The sequence below is a fragment of the Muntiacus reevesi genome, chromosome 10 (genome assembly GCF_963930625.1).
Source record: "Muntiacus reevesi chromosome 10, mMunRee1.1, whole genome shotgun sequence".
NCBI lineage: Eukaryota > Metazoa > Chordata > Mammalia > Artiodactyla > Cervidae > Muntiacus > Muntiacus reevesi.
The window spans coordinates 14,878,757-14,896,499 of NC_089258.1; the positions used below are offsets into that span (position 1 = coordinate 14,878,757).

General features: G+C 37.4%; 1 protein-coding gene across 5 annotated transcripts in view; it reads left to right on the forward strand.

The window, feature by feature from the left end:
- ERCC6L2 (ERCC excision repair 6 like 2) overlaps positions 1-17,743 on the forward strand; it is a 174,272-nt gene that overhangs the window by 102,074 nt on the left and 54,455 nt on the right. For all 5 annotated transcript variants that reach the window (XM_065946782.1, XM_065946780.1, XM_065946779.1 and 2 more), the window contains exons 14-16: positions 5,499-5,651; positions 11,549-11,629; positions 13,020-14,154. In XM_065946782.1, coding sequence (XP_065802854.1) covers positions 5,499-5,651; positions 11,549-11,629; positions 13,020-14,154 — 1,369 coding nt within the window. The remainder of the gene's footprint in view (positions 1-5,498; positions 5,652-11,548; positions 11,630-13,019; positions 14,155-17,743) is intronic.

Here is a 17,743-nt window from a genome sequence, read left to right on the forward strand (position 1 = left end):
GGTTTATGGTACTTTGTTACAGCAGCCTTAGGAAACTGATGCAGCCTCTAAGGCAAATGTTGCAAATTTGACTACATTTTTATATGAAACTTCTATATGACAAAGGAAGTACAAGCCAAATTAAAGGACACTCAGGAGGAAATATTTGCCATAAATATAATAAGCAAAGGATTACCATTTATAATATATAAAGAACTCCTACAAACCAATAAAAAGGCTATGATTAGACATTTTAGTGAAGAAAGAATACTAATGTATACATAATGCATATGAAAAGATGCTTAACCACACTTATAATTGAGAAATACAAAATAAAATAAGATTGCGTTCTACATGTTCTGCAAAAGACTTTTTGTTCTATGGGGTATTTTTTAGGGAGTTGGGGAGATTAATGTTGCTCATTATTGGTGGAGATACTTTTAAAGAGATGCTCATATAGTTTTTTTGGAATACAGCATGCACTTATTTTAGAAGTTAGTTTAACAGCATTTTAAAATGCACTTTAAAATGTAGAAATATTCTCACATATGCACAGTGAAGAATGACAAAGATTTATGTTCAGAATTGTTAGTATTTGTTTGAAAAATGGAAAAAAAGAACAACCTAAATGTCCAACAGTAACAGAATAACATATATTCTGATATACCACATTACGGAATACCTTGCAACAGCAAGATTTTTTTTAAAAGATTATAGAGTTAATATACCTATGTGACACAATCTTTAAGACATTTTAAATGGGGCAAAAAAAGTAACTTGCAGAACATGTATACCAGTTGTGTTTGTTTATAAAACTATTTATGTATATAAAAATAGCTCTAACGGCATTGAGAAAGCTCTAGGAAGGATAAACCTAAATATTACAGTATTGATTAGATTGATAAGGGATAATCTGTATTGTTCAGGGAGACTTGCCCTTTGATGTTTTTGTTTATGTTTGTTTACCATAAAAGTCTTCAGGTGTTTAATACTTAAAAAAAAAACACATACAGTGATAAAATGACTGTGTTCCTTCTGGTTTGGAGCATTGCATACGATCTAGTTTGACATTCAGAAATTCATCTTTCACGTATATGTAATTTAATTTAGAAGTAAGTATGTGTTTACAAAAGAGTTGCAAGAACAGCACAGAGAACTCCCAATTAACTTCACCCAACTTCTCCAGTTGTTAACATTCTACCACATTTGCTTTTTCCTTCTCTCACTCAGCCATGATCTTTATTCTTTTTCTGAAACATTTGAAAGTTGTAACCTTGTCACCTCTACACTCTCTGTATTTCTCCGTTTATATGTACATATAAAAATATCTTTATGCATTATAAACACTCAGTTTTACATACTTTTCTGCAGCTTTCTTCTCCTTCATCCCCTACTCTCTTCTCAAAAATGTAGGTATCCAAATCAAGAAACTAACACTTACAGCATTACCTTATAATTCATAGAACCCATGCAGATTTCATCAGCTTTCCTGGCAACATCTCGTTTCTCCTTCTGGCTCAGAATCCAATCCAGGATCATAATTACATTTCTTTTTGTGTCTCGTAAGCTTCAACCTTAAGTTATGCAGGCTTTCCTGGTCTTTCATGACCTTGACAGTTTTAAAAAGTAAAGCCTTTCCTTGTGTATATTTTCTCTCAACATGTCCATTTGATGTTTCCTAATGTCCCAACTGAAGACAAGCAGCTTTCACAAGAATGGCACAGAGACCGCTGTGGTCTTCTGATCACACTGTCAGAAGGCACCTAGTGCCTCGATGACTGGCCCGCCAGGGATACTCATCTTGATCACCTGTCACGTTCGTGTCTACCAGCTTTCTCCACTGCAGAGTTACCACTTTTTGCATTTCTAAGTTGAGATGTATATTTTATGGGAAGATCGTCAGAGGCCATGCCAATATAGTCAGCCCTCTGTTTCCATGGTTCTTCTTTCACAGATTCAAACAACTGTGGATTAAAGTGATACTTGAATTTGCTCTGTGCTAGCTATTTGTATAGCATATATGTTGTTCAGTTCAGTTCAGTCACTCAGTTGTGTCCAGCTCTTTGCGACCCCATGGACTGCACCAGGCTTCCCTGTCCATTGTATTTACATGTGTTTACACAGAGTTTGGGCTTCCCTAGTAGCTCAGCTGGTAAAGCATCTTCCTGCAATGCAGCAGACCCCAATTTAATTTCTGGGTGAGGAAGATCCCCTGGAGAAGGGATAGGCTACCCACTCCAGTATTCTTGGGCTTCCCTGGTGGTTCAGATGGTAGAGAATCCGCTTGCAGTGCGGGAGACCTGGGTTCGATCCCTGGGTTGGGAAGATCCCCTGAAGGAGCGCCTGGTAACCCACTCCAGTATTCTTGCCTGGAGAATCCCCATGGACAGAGAAGCCTGGCGGGCTACAGTCCATGGGGCTGCAAAGAATCAGACACGACTGAGCGACCAAGCACAGCACAGCACACAGTTTACATTGTATTAGGTGTTATAAGTAATCTAGAGATGATTTAAAGCATACAGGAAGGTAATGCTTAGTTCATATGCAGATACTATGCCATCTCATAAAAGCAGCTTGAGCATGCATGGTTCTGATATACATGGGGGTCCCAGAACCAGTCCCCCTGATACCAGGGGATGAGGGACAGCTGTACCCTGTTCTTCATCAGCTTTAGTGTTCATTGATGATTCCTACCTGAATCAGCTACCACTATGATGGTTTGTCAGATGGTGATTTTTCTATTTCCATTATTACTTCTTTTATATCTGTTGGCATTCTACCAAAAAGAGAGCTTTCCTTTCTCTTCCATTGATTTAATCTGTGTGGACTCATGAGCTAGTATTTTAGTAACAAATTTTAGGAACACACTGAATATCATGAATTGTTTTTATGTTCAAACTCTCATTTTCTAACCAGTGAGAACCCCTTCAAGGGGGCTTCTGTCTCATTTTGGCAAGCTCTCATCATGCTTATTGCACCTCCTTACTGTGGTGGGCTGAATAATAGTCCTCCACGTATACCCACACCCTAATTCCCTGAACACACCTGGATTATGTGGGTGGGCCCATTGTAATCACAAGGGTTCTTATAAAGGGAGGGGCTAGCAGTAGGGTCAGAAAAAGGGAAGAAGAAGGCAACATGACAACAGAAGCAGAGGGCCCGGGAGAATGATGTAAAGATGCCTCATTACTGGCCTTGAAGGTGGAGGGTGGGGTCATGTACTCTTAACGTGGTGAATGTTCCTTTTTTACTTCTTGCATATCCTGTATATTGTGAAGAAATCTAAGCATTTCGTAGCCTTCCATGGGTTTTTTCTTAAGCTAGAAGCTACATTTTCCAAATACTGATATTTTTCCCCTTACCCTCTTGACTTGTAACAATGGTTTTGTTATAGTTACCCTAGAGATGGATGCATCAGGCCTTCAGTTTTACTTGGGCCACTTTGGAAAACTTAAATTTTAAGTACAAAATAATGTGTCTTTTATAAATTTTGTGATGAAGGTTTGCTAGGAGACAAAGATTCAGATGAATGCTTACAAGTTACTTTGGTGATTATATTTAGTACAACCGTCTGACAATAGAGACTTTAAGGAAGTGTTTAAGGAATACAGTATTTAAGGAAGTGTCAGTAGCAAGGGTAAAATCATCAGTAACTGGGCCATCAAGTAAATCAGTTGCTGTCATGATTATGTATTTCTAGGACTATAACCTGTATTTTGGGGACACATAAAACTAATCAAATCAGTGTATTGATCCATAACTTATTCAAATTTAGGTCCCAAGGGTCTTGTTTTAAGAGGGACATCTGGCAATGAGAAATTGATACAAGTATAAATTTTGTGTTCAGCCAAACTCAGGTATAAATTCTACAAATGATGCTTCCTAGTGGGGCAGCTGTGAGAAAGACACTTAAATTCTCTAAATTTAAGTTCTTTTATTTCTGAAAGGGAGAAGATAATATAGGATCGTAGGAGTTAAATGAGAATATAAAAACGCTACACATATATCCAGTAAATAGAAGCTGTTATTAGTAAGAATAATTTTAGTTACCTAAAGCAATTTTTGCTGTTGTCATTCAGTCTCTGAGTCTTCTACCTCCCACTGGGCTCCAGCCCACCAGGTTCCTCTGTGCGTGGGATTTCTCAGGCAAGAATACTGCTTGTTGTTGTCCAGTCGCTAAGTTTGTCCGACTCTCTGTGATGCCATAGACTGTAGCTGGCCAGGCTCCTCTGTCCATGGAATTTTCCAGGCAAGGGTACTGGAGTTAGTTGCCATTTCCTCCTCCAGGGGATCTTCCCAACCCAGGGATCAAACCTGAGTCTCCTGCATTTCCTGCATTGGCAGGTGAATTCTTTACACTGAACCACTGAGGAAGCTCCAAGGATGTTGGAATGGGTAGCTATTCCCTTCTCCAGAGGATCTTCCCAACCCAAGGATCGAACCCAGGTCTCCTCCATTGCAGGCAGATCCTTTACTGTCTGAGCCACTAGGGAAGAATACTGGAGTGGGTTGCTATTTCCTTCTCCAGGGGAACTTCCTAATTCAGGGATCAAACCCGCATCTCCTGCCTTGGCAGGTGAATTCTTTACACTGAGCCACCAAGGAAGCCCCTAAAACAATGAGTTATAGTGCCCGGCGTGCTGCAGCTCATGGGGTCACAAAGAGTCGGACACGACTGAGCAACTGAATTGAACTGAACTGAACCGATAGTACAGATCAGTCTGATGAAAATCACAAAGTATCACTTCTTACTAATCCTTCCATCAGCAATAGAATAGAGGTTATTTTTCACTCTTTGTTTCTTTTAAGAAAAGTTAGAGTGTACATGGGATTAATCAATCGAGGTTGTTTTTCACTCTTTGTTTCTTTTAAGAAAAGTTAGAGTGTACATGGGATTCATCAAAGTGTATTTAGTTATATACAGTAAAATATCTAATCAGTTAGGAGACACATTAAGTTGTTACTAAAGTGGTATATGTCTTTAAGGGTTCCATGTCAGTGTTCTTGCTGAATTCACAATTGTTTCAGGGATGGAGTGTTTCTAAACAGTGGTTGGATTTTTGCTGTTAGTTGACAGTGTAACCATGGCCACAATTAGTTTGATACCAACGTGGTTATTGTATAACTGCTTTAGATTATAATTTAACTTTGGTGATGTAAGGACTATTTCTTCCAGTTTTAGTAGTTTCTATTGAAGTAAAAGTCTAGAAAGGAGAAGAGTGTTTTCAAATGTGTGCCTTTTACATTTTACATCAGGTGGCTAGGCCATAGAGAGATCATCTTGAGTCAGTTGTTAGAAAACAGATAAAATAGGAAATGTAAGATTTTGTGCTTTAATAAAACTGGACAGATTATTTCACCATAATGGCAACATCTGCCAGGGAAATTAAAATAAAATTTCCTCCCTACGGAGATTCTGCCTGCTTGAGCTAAAGCTGTGTATATACAGGGAATGCCAGGAAATTCTGACATATTGTTGGAGCAAACACTTCAAAAATATCTTGTTTTTTCTGTTATAGCAACTTCACTGTGTGGTGGTTGGAAGTGAAAATGCCAAGCGATATTTTGAAGCAGTTCAAGGATCAAAAGAGCATCGAGGAGAACTTTTTGGAGTCTATAATCTCTTCAAACTGAGGTCCCAAGGGTCTTGTCTTACAAGGGACATCCTGGAGGTGTGAAATTTTTCTTTGATCTTTTCAGTGTTTTAAACATGGTTTTCTACCTCAGGAAAATTGCTGGTGCCTTTTCAGAGAAATTTTTGGTTTTCTTCATTAAAAAAGTCCTATATTTAGAATTTCTACTTTTAGAGAAATTGGAAATGAATTATTATACCTCTAATCGAAGATTTTCCCCATGCATAGTTAAATTCAGATACATATACAAGATAGTATGACCTTCCAAGGCCATTTTCAGACTGGTAAAGAGAAATTTATCATTTGGAAAACAGCTGTTGAAGTCAGGAACTAAAAAAAGAGACTTTCCTAAGTAAACAAAAATATAAAATGTGTTTTGATTAAAAGTTAGCAAATAATCCCTGAGATGCACTCTCATGTCTTGTGGAGACTTTCTTTTTCTGTTCCCAATAAAAATTACACACCAGTATTTCAAACTCTCCCAGTTAATGTTCATCCTCAGGATACAGATGTTTCTTATCCTTAACAGGATATTTATATCCTTTAAAAAAACTTTAAAATTCTTTAATATACTAGAATACTAAGAATATTAGCCTGTTTTTCACTTACTAGTGATATGAGTATCATGAAGTCTTGGCCTATCCTTTTTTTCAATCCCTTCATCATAAAACTGAGGAAGCTGAGTCTTGAAAACCTTTAGGATATTTCCCTTAACTTCCAAAACTTTGTAGTGAAACCTTAATGTACTGCATTTATTTAATAGTGCCATAGAAACAGTTCAAGGAGCAGTTAGTCTCTGTCCTTAAAGAATTTAGACCATGTTTCTGGCAGATGGAAGAGAATATTTATCTAATGTACACGTAACATTGGTAAGCATATGTTAAGTAAGTTCGGTAGTGGTTCAGTGGTTCAAATGTGATCACCAATAGATGGAGAAGAGGAAGGTATATGTTATTTGTATGTCGTGAATATTACAACTGTTATACAATGTCTGATGTTTACTGCTGAGTTTTATTTTATAGTAATTATTTGATTCTGAGTTGAGTGACCCATGTAAGGTTCCCCTTTTCTTGTTTTGTATATGCTGATTCTTTTCATGGACTTGTTCTTTCCCACTCCTTTTCTCTGATCAATGACTTTGTCTGTCCTCAGGCCCCCCTCAGATCGTACCTCCTTCACAGAGTACTGCGCAACATACTACTGTATATTCATGTTTCTAATTTGAAATCATTATCTGTAAAATATATTAGTATTATATTACTTTTCCTGTTTTCTGTTGTTGTTCAGTCACTGAGTCCTGCCTGGCTCTGCAACCGCATGGACTGCAGCATGCCAGGCCTCCCTGTCCATCACCAACTCCCAGAGTTTACTCAGACTCATGTCCATTGAGTCAGTGATGCCGTCCAACCATCTCATCCTCTGTCGTCCCCTTCTCCTCCCGCCTTCAATCTTTCCCAGCATCAGGATCTTTTCCAGTGAGTCAGTTCTTTGTATTAGGTGACCAAAGTATTGGAGTTTCAGCTTCATCATCAGTCCTTCCAATGAATATTCAGGACTGATCTCCTTTAGGATGGACTGGTTGGATCTCTTTGCTGTCCAAGGGACTCTTGAATCTTCTCAAACACCACAGTTCAAAAGCATCAATTCTTTGGTGTTCAGCTTTCTTTTAGTCCAACTCTTACATCCATACATGACTACTGGAAAAAACATAGCCTTGACTAGACAGACCTTTGTTGGCAAAATAATGTCTCTGCTTTTTAATATGCTGTCTACGTTGGTCATAACTTTTCTTCCAAGGAGCAAGCGTCTTTTAATTTCATGGCTGCAGTCACCATCTATAGTGATTTTGGAACCCAAAAAGATAAAGTCTGTCACTGTTGCCAGTGTTTCCCCATCTATTTGCCATGAAATGATGGGACCAGATGCCATGATCTTGGTTTTCTGAATGTTGAGTTTTAAGCCAACTGTTTCACTCTCCTCTTTCACTTTCATCAAGAGGCTCTTTAGTTCTTCACTTTCTGCCATAACCGTGATGTCATCTGCATGTCTGAGGTTATTGATATTGATATGGATTATTGAGGATATTGATATTGCCACGTTATCCCACTGGCAGTCTTGATTCCAGCTTGTGCTTCGTCCAGCCCAGCATTTCTCATGATGTACTCTGCCTAAAAATTAAATAAGCAGGGTGACAAAATATAGCCTTGACATACTCCTTTCCCAGTTTGGAACCAGTCCATTGTTCCATGTCCAGTTCTAACTGTTGCTTCCTGACCTGACCATACAAATTTCTCAAGAGGCAGGTAAGGTAGTCTGGTATTCCCATCTCTTGAAGAATTTTCCACAGTTTATTGTGATCCACACAGGCAAAGGCTTTGGCATTGTCAATAAAACAGAAGTAGATGTTTTTCTGGAACTCTCTTGCTTTTCTTATGATCCATTGGATTTTCACAATTTGATCTCTGGTTTCTCTGCCTTTCCTAAATCCAGCTTGAACATCTGGAAGTTCACGGTTCATATACTATTGAAGCCTGGCTTGGAGAATTTTGAGCATTACTTTGCTAGCATGTGAGATGAATGCAATTGTGTGGTAGTTTGAGCATTCTTTGGCATTTCCTTTCTTTGGGATTGGATGAAAACTGACCTCTTCCATCCTGTGGACACTGCTGAGTTTTCCAAATTTGCTAGCATGTGGCGTGCAGCACTTTCACAGCATCATCTTTCACTATCCTTCATTTATCTTTCTTCACTGTCTTTTACAATCCTTCACTATCTCCTGGAATTTTCTCAAATCATGTCCATTGAGTTGGTCGTGCCATCTCATCCTCTGCCATCTCCTTCTCCTCTTGCCCTCAGTCTTTCCACACATCAGGGTCTTTTCCAGTGAGTTGGCTCGTCCCATCAGATGGACAGTATTGGAGATTCAGCTTCAGCATAAGTCCTTCCAGTGAATGTTCAGGGTTGATTTTCTTTAGGATTGACTGATTGAATTTCCTTGCTGTCCAAGGAACTCTGAAGAGTCTTTTCCAGCATCACAGTTACAAAACATCAATTCTTTGTGCTCAGCCTTTCTGTTTTCTGCTGTATATGACTATGTGCTAAATGTCCAATACTATACATCATAGAGCTAGGCATACAGAAATTAATAAAACAGATAAAAAGTCCTACCTATAAAAATTTACATTCTATTTGGGGGAAACAAGTAATAAAGAGAAAAAATAACTGAAGTTAGTATATCATGATGACAGATTCTAAAGATAAATATAGAGCAAGTAGAAGATGAATAAATTCTAGAGATCTAATACACAGCTTGGTGAGTATTGTCAACAATACTATGTTATATACCCCAAAACTGCCTAAGGACTAGATCTTAAGTGTTCTCACCACATAAAAGAAATGATAATTATATGATACATGAGAGGTGTTAGCTAAAGCTATGATGGTAATCATATTACAGTATATGCACATGCATTCTCAGTCATGTCTGACTCTTTGTGGCGTAATTGACTGTAACCCACCAAGCTCCTCTGTCCCTGGGTTGCCGTTTCCTACTCCAGGGGATCTTCCTGACCCAAGGATCAAACCCATGTCTCCTGCGTTTCCTGCGTTGCTAGGCGAATTCTTTACCACTGAACCACTTGAGAAGCCCCACATTACAATATATAAATATATGAAATTAATACTTTGTAGACCTTAAATGTACATGCTGTAATATGTAAAATATATCTTGAAAAAAAAAAAAGAACCAGGAAACAAAATGGGGAGACTGTCAAGAAAAGAACATTACAATTTTAGATGGAGTAGCCGAGGAAGGATTCACTGTGAGATTGCATTTGATTCTGAAGAGGCAAGGAAGAAGTATTTTAGACAGAAGAACAATGCAAAGGCCCTCAGAGCATGCTCAGCATGATTTCAAAATGGCAAGGAAGCCAAAGTGGCCAGAGTGTAGTAACAAGAGAGCCAAAGATGGAGCCAGTGAGATGACAGGAAGCCAGATCCTGCAGGAACTTTGGCTTTGACTTTGAGTGAGAACAGAAGCAATTGGAGTTCTGAATAGCAGAATGACATAGTATAATCTATACTGTTTATTCTAAAGATTAAGAATTGGACTATAGAAGTACAAGAGCAGAAGCAAGAAGCCAGGTAGGAAGATGCTACAACAGTCTAGCCAAGAGATGGTGGTTTGGGCCAGAGGATAGTGGTGTGTACCCTGAGGCACTGACAGCATCTGCTGATGGAGTAGATATAAGGTACATAGAAAAAGCAATGAAGGATGACTCCAGGATATTTATGGTCTTCCCATGTGACACTGGTGGTAAAGAATCCGCCTGTCAATTCAGGAGACGCCAAGAGATGCAGGTTCGATCTCTGAGTCAGGAAGATCCCCTGGAGGAGGGCATGGCAGTCCACTCCAGTATTCTTGTCTGCAGAAGCTCTTGGACAGAGAAGCCTGGTGGGCTACGGCCCATAGAGTCCCAAAGAGTCAGACATGACTGAAGTGACTTAACATGCATGCACACCAGGGTGTTTGGACTGAGCAACAGCAGAGTGGAGTTGCCATTTACCTATCACTGAGGGGTTCTGACAGCTTGAAGACTTCTGGTGCTTCCAGTTACACCTATTATATTTGACTTCTGTTGAAGAGAAAAAAAGGAGTACCAGGAAGGAGGCTCCTCACTCCCTTAACGTGATAGCCTCTGGGCATTGGTAGAAAAGATCTTATTCAGGAACTCTTTATCATTCTTTCAAATTCAGTAGGGGAGATTCTCATTTGTTGCCCTGGGTACCAGCTAACCGGAACCATATCACTGGTATATTATGAACACTGGTGTATTCATAAATTGGATATTTGTAACTCTGGTGATGATAATGTTATTTCCCCTTGTTCTATCAACAGATAGACTTGAAAAGAGAAATAAATGAAGAAGAATTTAGTATTCTAGAATCTAGGTCATTAAATACATCTCTGCTAAATGATATACCAAAAGCTATAAAAGCATACTTTTCCTAAAAGATGTAGCTAGCCTCTTATAATATTATGATTTTTTTAGTTTTATATAAGATGGACATTTTCCTTTTGATGTCTGCTTCACTGAAGAAATCAATAAACATCTTTTAATGAAAATGAAAGATAAGCACACTAGCAACATAAGCTAAACTATCAAGTTCCCAATGCCCAGTATTTGCTCTGACGATGTAACCTTAGAGTTACTGCAATGTTATAGAATATTTATTTATTTACATTATATAAAATATTATATTACATACCAAGTTATATAGACATGGTTATTATGGGCTACTGGGTAAATTTTTAGCGTTTTCTTCACTCTCCCTCCCTCCTGGGGCTTTTAGTGGAGTTTCCTGAAAAATGGTATTAATTTTCTATCTGAAAATGTAAGCCTATGATAAGAATGAGTTTTTTATGGGCCCAGAGATTTCTACTGTGCCTCTATACTATCTAAGAATTATGAGCATTTAAAAATATATATATATATGAATTCCTTAATTAGCAAATTGAAAAATAGCATTAAGAGAGTTGAAGCAAGCTGTACTCAGTTTACTTACTTATTTGTTTTTTTGCCACCCCATGTGGTTTGAAGGATCTTAGTTCCCCAGACAGGGGTTGAACCCAGGCCCACAGCAGTGAAATTGCAGAGTCATAACCACTGAGAAAGTGGAAGTGAAAGAAAGTGAAAGTTGCTCAGTCATGTCAGACTCTTTGCGACTCCGTGGACTGCAGCCCGCCAGGCTCCTCTGTCCGTGGAACTCTTCAGGCAAGAATGCTGGAGTTGGTAGCCGTTCCCTTCTCCACTGAACCGCAAGGGAATTCCCTGCATTCAGTTTTCCTAACTCTTAAGTTTCATCATGCCATTGCTCTTGTTTATCTGGTTGTTTCTACTTTATATATTTCATACAGTGGTTTGCATTTTTTGCAGAGAGAAGGCAAGGTGGAAGCTGGGATCATGACAGCTACAACGTGGTTGAAAGAGGAGCCTCCGGTACACAAGCTAGAAGCAGTAAGCAGGTTTTGAATCTAGAGCTCCTGGGAAACATGCACATGATGCTTTTAAGTTTCTTTTCTTTCTCCTCCATTTTTCAATGTGTAATGAAAATGAATTTTCTAAAAAGTTAGAGACACAAAGTCAGAAGACTGTCAGTAAAATTAATAATTTAGGCTAATATTTCATATCATTAAAAAAATTCAGGAGCAATCTTTAGGTGTTTACATCCAAACTGGAATTTTAACTATACCAAACTATAAGTCCAAAAATAAATGCGCTGTGTAGATGACGAGTCTAACCTAAGCAACAAATTAAATGGAAAAGTCACAATCGTGTATATTTAAGATTGTCAAATCCAGACACCAAGCTCATTCTCTGACTCAGGCAGATATTTGAGCCCTTTGTCCTATGACAGTTTTAGTAGTCTGTCATCTCATACTCTACAAAAATGTATGTTGTCATCACAAAGCCTTTTTAAAAGTAAAGAGTATGTGTAAAATTTTAATTGCTGTTGCTATTTTTGTCTTTTTTTTTTTTTAAGAATTTAACTCTAAATTTATAGTAGCCCAAAGATATAATGGGCTATAGGATAACTATGTGTTATGATATAATATACATATGATGCAGCAGTATATTATATAGTTGTATGATAACTATATGCAGTGATAACTATTAATTTGTAACACCCTATAAATTTATATCACCCATTATGTGGTGAATATTTTTTTAAATTTATAGAAATACGTGAATATCAAATGTTGGCTGAAGTATTACCAGATTACTGAATAATACTTCCCCAAATCTTTCATTAATAAAGCCTCAGTTTTCAGAAACTGAAGAATATATTTAGCTCTAATTGATGTGAAAAAAATAAATATTAGGTTTAAATTTATAATAAATTTTACTTCAAAATAGCTTCAATATTTTATTTATTTATGGTCGTCAAGATCCTGTCCAATCTTATTTATAATGAACTAGAAATATTTTCTAGTTGGGAATTCTTTAACTCCTACAAATTTGTTTTGTTTTTAAAGCATGGTTGAAAAGTATCAGCTGGACTGTAGTAAGCAACAGGTTATGTGCTTTTCACTTCAAGGCCAGATTCAATCTCTGCATCTTCGAAGCTAACAGTTCTGCTCTGTGTTTTCCCTGTAAATAATTTGATCACTTTATATTCTAGTTTTAACTTTTATTTATTCGGAAAGTTATTCAACTTGAAAAGAGTATATGAGACTGTAATATTAAATCGTTTATATTTGTTTGCCACATGTTTTACTTTTAGAAAATACCGAGTGATATACTTGTATATAAATTATCTGCCCAAATTTAATTCCCTTCCAGTGTAATAGGTTTGATATCGTTATTTTGACATTTTCTAATGTTTCTGTCATTGCCTCTGCTATAGGCCAGGGAGCCGGGCTGTCAGGAGCACAGAGGTCCAGAACAACCAGCAGAAGCAGCGTGTGGTCTGTGCACTGATTTTAGTGAAGATGAATCAGCAAGCAGCTCAGTAACAAAGCCTGCTAAAAACAAAGCATCTGACTCAAGCAAAGCTTCAGTTTCTCCTGGGCAGCTTAGCTTACTCCAGTGTGGTTTCTCTAAATTGTTTGAGACAAAGTGTGAAACATTTGAGGATGATGATGAAAATATTGCCTCTGACAACGAAACTTCTGATGAACAGCCCACATGTCTTTCAACAGAAACCAAAAATGCTGGTTGTCGGAAGAGTCAAGACTCTCTTCGTACTTTGAAACATAAGAAATTAGCTAATGTCCTAAATCCAAATGGAAAATGTGTTTTTGATAAAAGTGAGAAAATTTTAGAAGAGAATATTCCTTCTGAGTCTGATGATGAGAAAAACTTTAAAAATACAGTTGACCACCATTGCATTTTACAGAATGTCACAGAATCAGAAGATAGTGATATCATCTTTCCCACACAGTATACAACTCAGAGATTGCTTAAGAAGAATATAAGGTTTAAGCCACCTGTGGATGGATCTGAAGATTCTGAATCAGAAAATCCTGTAAATATAAAAAATAATGGTGATGATACAAAGACCAATGTCAGAGGAAATGGGCTAATTTCAAAACAATTAAATCTTGAGATTGAGACTCTGAAATCTAATACAAAAAGAAAAGGTAGTAGTGATATTAGTGATGAATCTGATGACATTGAAGTTTTCTGCAAGTCAAGAGTAAGAAAGCAAAGAGCTACTAGTTCTCTGAGGTTTAAGAGAAAAAAGGAAAATAAAAGGGAACTTTACACTTTTCCAAAAACAAGGAAGAAAGCAGATGAAGACTGTAACTCTCAGACTATTGATGAGTTTTCATCCTCTGATGATAATTTATCTGTTGGCCACATCAGTTTCTCTAAACAGAACCATAGACCAAAAACTATAAAAGATAAAATCAGTGTCTCTTCAAAATTAGCTAACCATAAAAGAAATAACACTTTCATACCAAGAAAACCAATGACATTTTCAAATGAGAACATGGTCAATCAGAATCGGATATGTGAATCAATGGATAAATTTTTAGGTAACTGAAAATCCATTCTGAAAACTTTTCTTTACATATTTGTTGTATACAATCAAATACCTCTTAAGAGATGTTTGAATTACTTTGAATTAACTCTGCAATCGAGGTGCTATATTGAGATACAAATGAGGAAGTGGGTAGTGGCAGGATAAAGGGAAGACCTAGGTCAGGATAGAGAAGTTTGTCATGTATACCAGAACTCCTTCTATGTAACCCATCTGAATCACTATAAACTAATTATTTTAACTTTTTTGCATTTTTATGGTTTTATCAAATGTGTATATGTTTGATACAATGTATAACCCTTAACATTATAGTTTAGTCTCATTAAAAAATTTTATATAGTTTATATGATTTTTTTCTTTTATTTCTTTTCTCTTTATATGATTTCTTTGTTGAAGAAACCAGGCCAGTTATTTTCTGCAGTTTGCATTTTGCTGATTGTGTGCTGTTGGTGCAGGTGAACATATTCCTCACCCCTCTGTACTTCCTGAAGATGAGCAGTTGGCCTCTGACACTGTATCAAACTCAGGTTCAGTCCCTTTGGCAAGACAAAAGTTAGTGTTTGACAGAATGTTTGCTGGTTTGTCTCTTTATGATCTTAGCAGCCATTTATTCACTCAGAGTAACACATAATGGTTTCTACTTCCCGTTTCTTTTTCGTTTGTTAGAATGCTTTTGTGAAGCAGTACTTCCCCTCATCTACTATTACTTACCCTGTGATACAGTTCATATAGATAAGATAGGAAAAGTCATTTCTTTACCAACTTTAGTAAATGAATTTTCTATCATCCTTCAATTTCTTTTCTTAAAATCATTGTGAATTGATTCAAGCACATTTAATGAGTCTAAATTCATTTCAATTAGTACCATTATTGAGGCTCAGTTTTCCCATCTTTGGACAGTGGGAGCCTTTAAACCTGAGCATTTTGATTCCTTAGATCTTTGATGTGATGCTAATCATCTTTGATAGCGATCTAGTGTTACACAATACTCTGGGATCATCTCATGCATTTTCTGCCTCAGACCTAAAATCAGTTATTTCTCTCAGAAGTCTTTGTTTCTTTTAGTGAAAAAGTGTGTTTCAAGACCACAATCTAGTGCTAGAAATGATCATTGCTACTGCTTGCTTAGTTATTATTTCTGGGTCTTTTCAGTGGATAAATTGTGTTTATTATGAATTGTGTGTCTGTGTGTGTATATATATATGTATATGTGAGTTTATATGTGTGTGCCATGTATGTATTTTTATATATGAGATAAAATACTTCATGAGTTCATTTTCATGCTTCCATATTTATTCTCTATTTGGGGGTATAGAGGAGGGGTAGGCTACCCACTCCAGTATTCTTGGGCTTCCCTGGTGGCTCAGATGGTAGAGAATCTGCCTGCAATGTGGGAGACCTGGGTTTGACCCCTGGGTCGGGAAGATTCCCTGGAGGAGGGCATGGCAACTCACTCCAGTATTCTTGCCTGGAGAATCCCATGGACAGAGGGGCCTGGTGGGCTACATGAGATCGCAAATAGTTTGACACAACTGAGTGACTGAGTACACCTAGAGCTTTTCCTTAACCTCTTCTCTGTCATATTCACATACTTTTTCTTCTCCACTGATAATCCCGGTTCTTCAGCATATAGGGAATGATTTAATTATAATGTCCCATAATCAGTCATTTTGTATACATATTACACAAAAGTAAAATAATAAAAATACCAATACTATTGTAGTGTGATTCCTGAAAACATTATTGTTTGGGGCAGACTTTCCGTATGCTCTCCCATTTCTGCCTGTTTTTAAAATGGATATGTTATGTGTTTGTTGTCAGAATACACGGTTACTGCATTACACGCTGTCCTCTTAGACCTCATTTATTCTTGGTTTGCAGGTAACTATAAATTTAATGCTTCTCATTAGTCTTCATGTCAGTGTCTCTCTAGTCATTTTGATTGTCTGAAGCTTTTATTCTAATAGATCTCTATTTCTAGTAGATCCCAGAAAGTATTCATGAGAGTAATATTCTCTTGAGATTCTTGTTAATAACAGTTTGTGCCCTTTATAGTTAAAAGTCTGATTTGTATTGCTGATCCCTATGTTTTATCATTTTCTTGAAGTCTTTTACTTAATTCTGAAATTAGTTACAATTTTGTTTTGTAAGCTTGTTTTTCTGGCATTTAGGGATGTTGTTCTGCTTATTTTCTTTTCCATTATAGTTTTTATGAGATTTGACCCTTTGCTCATTGATATACAAATTCTTTCCCCTGAATTTTTAAAAATGAGGCAGAATTTAGGAAATCTTTTCTAATTTCACAGAGATTCATATTTGTAATTTTTGCATAGTGTTCAAAACAGTAGTGGGATTTCTTGTTTCTAACCGTTGTTCCTGCTTTGCTCTCGACCATCTCTTTTCCTCATTCCTGTTCCTCCTATTCTGTTCACTTTTACTTCACCCCAACAGTTTTTCCTTCTTATCTGACCCTGGCCTGGGAGCCCTGGGGGATCGGTTTGGGGAGTTGCTTAGGGCTAGCCTGCCCCAGCCTCTTAGGCAAGCCCCCTGTACCCTGTACTCAGCTTTAGAAAATGGAACATCTTCCCAAATATAGCTGCTGATCTCCAGGTAGCCATTGTGCTAGGGTCTCCTGTTCTCAGATCCATCAGATGCCACCCTGCCACTTCCTTCTTCCTTCACACAGGCCCTGGTGCCTACAGAGTGTGAAGCTACTAGTGAGCTGAACCCAGCTTCTTGTGTTTTAGAGCTAGTAGGGATGTCTTGTCATCTAATTTTGCTGTAAGTGTTGTCCTTGGCTTTTGGTTTTGCAGTCTAGTTGCTCTCATGCTTTAGAGGTAGAAAAACTGCTTCCCCTTACCAGCATCTACTGACAGTCTGATTAGTGATTTTTGAGCTAGCATTGCTTTCAGAAGTGTCTTGATTTATTCCCCCAAAAAAATCACCAGAAAGAATCTGATATTTTGATGTAGAAACCTTAATAACTGTGTTTGACAAAACAAGCTTTCTTTTGTGGTTTTTAGTAGTCTTCATTTAAAAGTTCATTATGATACATATTTTGATACCCTTGCCCTGCTATGGAAAAGTAGAGCCTTCCTATGTAACTTTTCATAAACTGAAATGGCATAAAGCAAAGAAGAAATTACCTTAGGATATATCTTGTCAATGGCCGCACAAGGTAAGTCTAGGGAACGCACAGATACTCACCAACACAATTCAAAGTTCTGATGGCCTAATGCTGAGATGCTGAGTGTTATTCCTGGTAAAGGAGCTTGGCAGTGCTACGCTTGCTGCCGAGGAGCATGCTGCCTCTTAAAGGTCTGGCGACACACACTGTTTCGCTTTTTGCCCTTTTTCATAAAAGTGAAAATCCTCTTTGGATTTCTTTCTGTTAGAGTAAGAACAGGTACTAATATAAGTCTTTCAGAAAAGCTAAGTGGTAGAAAGCAAACGTTCAAGAAGTAGGGGATACCGATACTGGACTATCCCTTGGTTTACGTGCAACAATTAGATTTTAGGTTTGAAGAATTATTGCATGAACGTTTGTTTTAAAGCACAGCCAAGTTGTTACTGTTGTTTTACTA